Consider the following 5,235-nt stretch of genomic DNA (forward strand, 5'->3'; position numbering starts at 1 on the left):
GCCTCCGAACGATGACGCCCTCGGATAATTTGGCGATCTTTCAGCCCATGAGATGATGTGGGTGGCGATCTTTCAGCCCATGAAATGCAATGAAGTGGCGATATTTCAGCCATGCAGAATGCAATAAGTGGCGATCTTTCAGCCATGCAAGCGTATATAAAGTGGCGATCTTTCAGCCATGCAGAATGTAATAAGTGGCGACCTTTCAGCCATGCAAGCATAAATAAAGTGGCGATCTTTCAGCCATGCAAATGTAAATAAAGTGGCGATCTTTCAGCCATGCAAGCGTAAATAAAGTGGCGATCTTTCTGAAATTAAGTCTCTGTTATAGATCTTAATCATACAGATTTATTCAGACCCATTAAGTGGTTGTGAAGTAAAAACAATAAACACACTTAATGATTAAGATCTGAATAATTAAGATTCAGACTTTAAAAACAAACGCACTTAATGTCTGAGATCTGAATGATTAAGATTCACACCTCCATTAAGTGCAAACAAATGAGGCCTAAGAATTCTACCAAAAGTGATCATATACAAGAAGTCATGGATAATATGATTACCCATATTATCCGCCAGGTAACCCGTTTTTTATTCGTATAAAAGATGGATCGTGTCGGATAATTTATTTATTTTTTTATTACATGACATAACAGATTAACGATTTTACTCGAATTCGATACCTACATATAATTACTTTATTACCTGTTTAAAAGTATCCTGTTTCTCAAAAAAAAAAAAGAAAAAAAAGAAAAAAAAAGTCAAGACATACAAGACGTGGCGACCAAACCCGGTGGACCAGCTTTAGTAGAGCCTAGACTAGATCATGTGAACCGGGCAGAAGGAGAGATATCGGGGAGAAAGAACAATTCCGCGCCAAAGAGGAGCAAAATAAGAGAAAATTACCTAAAACCAGAAGCTGAACCCTAAAATTGATGGCTGAAAAATTGGCTCCCGAAAAACGTCACAGCTTCGTCCACAACGGTACTCTTAACTCCTCCTCCTTTTCCTCATCTACGACTGGTGTTTTTGTGCATATGGAAATGTTAACATCGATTGTGAAATTGACAATTGAATTTCAGGCCAGAAGGTGTTCGAGTGGGACCAGACGCTTGAAGAATTGAACATTTACATAACTCTTCCTGAAAATGTTCCTAAGAAGTTATTTTACTGCAAGGTTGAATCCAAGCATTTGGAAGTTGGGATCAAAGGCAACCCTCCTTATCTTAATGTCAGTTATTTAATTTTGTACTTCTTTTATAAGCTTTAAACTTAATATTCTATCACCAATTGTGTTAACTTTGTTTAATTTTTTTGTTGTCTGCAGCACGATCTTATGAACCCAGTTAAGACCGATTGTTCCTTCTGGACTCTAGGTAATTAATTGTTTTCCTTCATAGAAATAATATTTCTTTAATTCCAGTGACGAATTTCTATTGGAACGGGCCTAAATGGAGTGGAATGGATATAGAAGATTTATATAGTGGGTCTCTCTTTTAGGAAGCACTGTGAATCAACTCATGTAGTTTCAAGCATTTAAAATACTAGTGATCAAATGTCTCTGAAATTCTTAGGAAAGTTGAAGGGTGGTTAAGTTTGTTTGTTCACAACATGGAGTCAAGTCGGGTCAGCTTAATTAATGGATATAAGAGTTAGCTGTTGTGCAAGGTTGAAGTTGGGTATATTTGTGAAAATTTTTACTCAATTGATCAGGACAAGTACCAGAAATTGTATGAAACTTATGAGGTCTATATATGCTTAGTTTGGACTGAACGTTGATAATTGCTTAGTTAATATGCAGATAAAGTCGTATCTAACAGAGATGGTAAATTGCAGAGGATGATACAATGCATGTAACTCTGCAGAAGAGGGATATAGGCCAGACATGGTCTTCTCCTATAATGGGTGAAGGGCAATTGGATCCTTTAGCCAGTGATCTTGAACAGAAGAGGCTCATGCTCCAAAGGTTCCAAGAAGAGGTGATATGATTAAGCTCTACTAAAATCTATGTTGCAGTCCTTGCATTTTCCTATCCTCTAGGAGTGCCCCGCTAACTGTTTTTATTGAGTGTTCCCTGCAATTGCTACTTCCAAGCTGTTGATTCGTGTTGATTCATTGAATTGCAAATTGTTACTTGCTTCTTTACTGTTCCTTCATTGGTTGATTTGTTGACTTGCCCCTTCTTGGTGGACTAGTCATACTCATGAATTCCTTGACCCTTTCAAAATATTGTTATTTCATTAGTTGATTGTGTTGTCATTGACATTCTTCTTGGACTTGAGATGTCTGATTCTTTTCCCTGAAGTGGCTTCATTGTGGGTTGGGTTCATAACTTCATTCGGTTCATTTTCTGTTGTAAGATTGTTATAGCATATAGGAGCTTTAAAATTCCTGAAAGCAGCCCGCTGCACAAAGCATCCCGCGTTTATGCAGGATCCGGGGAAGGCCGCACCCCAAGGAGGTATGATGTAGGCAGTCTACCTTGATAATCAATGGCTGATTCCAGGGGTCGAACCCGTGACCTATAGGTCACATGGAGACAACTTTACCGTTGCTCCAAGGTCCCCTTCTTAAAATTCCTGAAAGCAATAAAATTTAATGCTAACAGGGAAGACTTTCCCTCATAGCAAGTATTTAATATTTTCATGATGTATATATCAGGATATTACTGAACTTTAAAAGAAAGAAAAAAGGAAGAGGAAAGGGCAGAAAATTAGACAAGAGTAATTTATAGCTTGCGGAAACTGATCCTACTAAGCTCGGAGATAATCTGATGTATAGTTGCAGGACATTTTCTGGAGAACTCTTTTCTTTCATTAACTGCCTTAATGAAGACTGCTTTGATGGTCTATAATTTGTTATGCCTGTCTGTCACTTTGAAATCCTTTCTTCAACGCACTGTGGCTCATTTCTCCTTTTTGCATAAATGCAGCTTACAGAAAGAAGCAGATAACAGTGCTGTAAACTTTGGTTCCAAATTAGAAGTAGGATTAGATTACTGTTCCCTCTTTACCTTACTTTTGCTTAAAATAAGCATAATTTTAGTATTCCCTCTTTAGAACAACAATACTTTGGAGCATTGGAGAAGCTGTGTCCAAGCTCCAAGGTTTCAGAGTTTCTTTCAGAAATTTTGACGAGCTGCCTTGAAAAACACTAATATCTTCCATGTTTGACTAAAGATGTGATATTTGAACTCTCTGCTAGGGTGGGTCTTCTGGAAGTAGAGGTTAATGGACAGACACATGGATCAAGATAGAATTGTAGGAGTGTAACTTTGTAAATGAGGTCAATATACATCGTAAATTATCTAGAGAGGCTAAGCTTTTAGGAGATCCATATTGATACTTGTGTTAGTTTAGTGCAGCCAAATGAATTAGATGATTATAAGGCTGGAAGAGCTCTACTATTGAATGTATGTCACAAGAGAGTTGGTAGTTAGTTGGGCTACTGAAGGAGCTAGGTTTATAAAGCTGCAATGAGTGTAAGCAGCCCTTAGATGATGATATGACTGAAAACAAGATCGCTTGCTTCTTTATGTACTGAGTTAAGTTAAAGGCAGGACTCACCAAGCATTTGCGTTCATGAGTCCTGACGTGAGTGTTAATCTAGATACTAGCTCAATGATTGCAGGCGATTGGCTAATTGTTTCAGTCACTGCTGATATTTTTCTTAGGAGTTATCTCCTAGTGATTAACAGTCAAACGACGGAGTATGACAGAAATTTTGAACTTTGGAAGGCTTTTAGGAATTCCCACCCAATGAGATTTTTTAAATGCATGAATACACATGAAGCTTCAGAAAAATCATCAACGGGGTGAACCTTGTTTTACCTGTAGTTGAAACTTCATACCATAGCCCTTAATCCAGAATCAATTGGCTTCACTGCTGGGACTCAGAAGTTCTGAATGGCAAAACTGGATAGCTTTTGTAAACTGCTTGATTTGGATTTAGCTTTTATTAAACATTAAGATTTAATAATTGGATTTTAGTAGTATATTTATCGCTGAAATTTAGGAATTAGACATTTCTTTTAAAAAAAAAGAAGATGTTTCTTTTCATTTTATTTTTGTTTAACCATTTTGTTGTTTGCGGCCTTACACAGTTTTAGGTGGAGCTATTTTTTTGTCTTTTCGGGAAAATGAATGTTTATCGCGACATCATTGTCATTTTTCGGTTGTTTGGATTATATGTATGATAATTGATGAGTCAGACTCATGATAAATATTGGAAATTGCTTAGGGTTTACTTCTTATCGTTCTCTCTAACAGTGTGGATTTGTTTCCTTTAATTATTTAAGACGTGTTTTCTTGTGCGCGTGCGATTGTATGAAAAGAATTAATGTATATATCGATGTACATATATTGCTTCAAGCCTCTTGAGCAGTGTATCTATTAATGCTTTTTTTGGGGTCAACTTCTGTAGTATTATTTATTGGATCACAATAGGTATGTCCATCTTAACTTCCTCAGTTATTAAATGCATTTGTATTTCGTCAAAGCGGATGATGCTTGTGATACTTCCAGGCGTATTGCTTGAACTCTGGAACAGGGTACCTACACGTATCTGTCTTTGAGCTGTTATGCATCTTCTACGTTCTGTTTATAAATTGGGCGCAGAAAGGATTTTAAAATATTTTTACTACTTTCTATTTGTAACAAAGGGTTTCTTGTCTGCAGAATCCAGGTTTTGACTTCTCACAGGCACAATTCTCCGGTAATTGTCCTGATCCAAGGACCTTCATGGGGGGAATCCGCTCAACTTGATATTTACTATCTTCAAAGTTTCATTATAACTATGGAGCTTCCTAATATGCATTGTCATGGCAAGAAGCAAGGTGATAAGCTGTCCACTGGAATTCCTAATTGTATGTTGAAGCATCAGTTCTTGGTAACCATCTTGTTTACTTGGTAACATTTATTGGTCACTTCTGTGTTGAATGAATATAATTGTATGTGAACATCTCTAGACTACGATATTGTCTCTTTCTTTTAGGTGTGATAGTCATGATCTCTAATTGTTTTTGCATATTTCAATAACGTCTCATTCCTATGGAGTTTGGAAACACTTTTGTTTCCGATTCGTGCTTAGGATATTGGCTAGCAAAGACGTAAGTTCCTGATGATTAAGAAATCAATGAGCTCCTAACAGCCACTGTTTCTAGTCGCGGCACATGTAATGCCATTGGTGATTCTTCTACCAAGACCCACAACTCCGGTGCGATTACTATCCTCTATG

At 37.1% G+C, this 5,235-nt stretch overlaps 1 protein-coding gene across 1 annotated transcript; it reads left to right on the plus strand.

The window, feature by feature from the left end:
* The first annotated feature begins 667 nt into the window (after window positions 1-667).
* Window positions 668-5,027, plus strand: LOC109240098 (nudC domain-containing protein 2). The gene is made up of 5 exons (XM_019406722.1): window positions 668-984; window positions 1,083-1,231; window positions 1,328-1,376; window positions 1,837-1,979; window positions 4,677-5,027. The coding sequence occupies exons 1-5, from the start codon at window positions 936-938 to the stop codon at window positions 4,761-4,763; spliced, it is 477 nt and encodes a 158-aa protein (XP_019262267.1). The 5' UTR covers window positions 668-935; the 3' UTR covers window positions 4,764-5,027.
* The last annotated feature ends 208 nt before the right edge of the window (window positions 5,028-5,235 follow it).

The sequence above is a fragment of the Nicotiana attenuata genome, unplaced genomic scaffold (assembly GCF_001879085.1).
Source record: "Nicotiana attenuata strain UT unplaced genomic scaffold, NIATTr2, whole genome shotgun sequence".
Taxonomy (NCBI): domain Eukaryota; kingdom Viridiplantae; phylum Streptophyta; class Magnoliopsida; order Solanales; family Solanaceae; genus Nicotiana; species Nicotiana attenuata.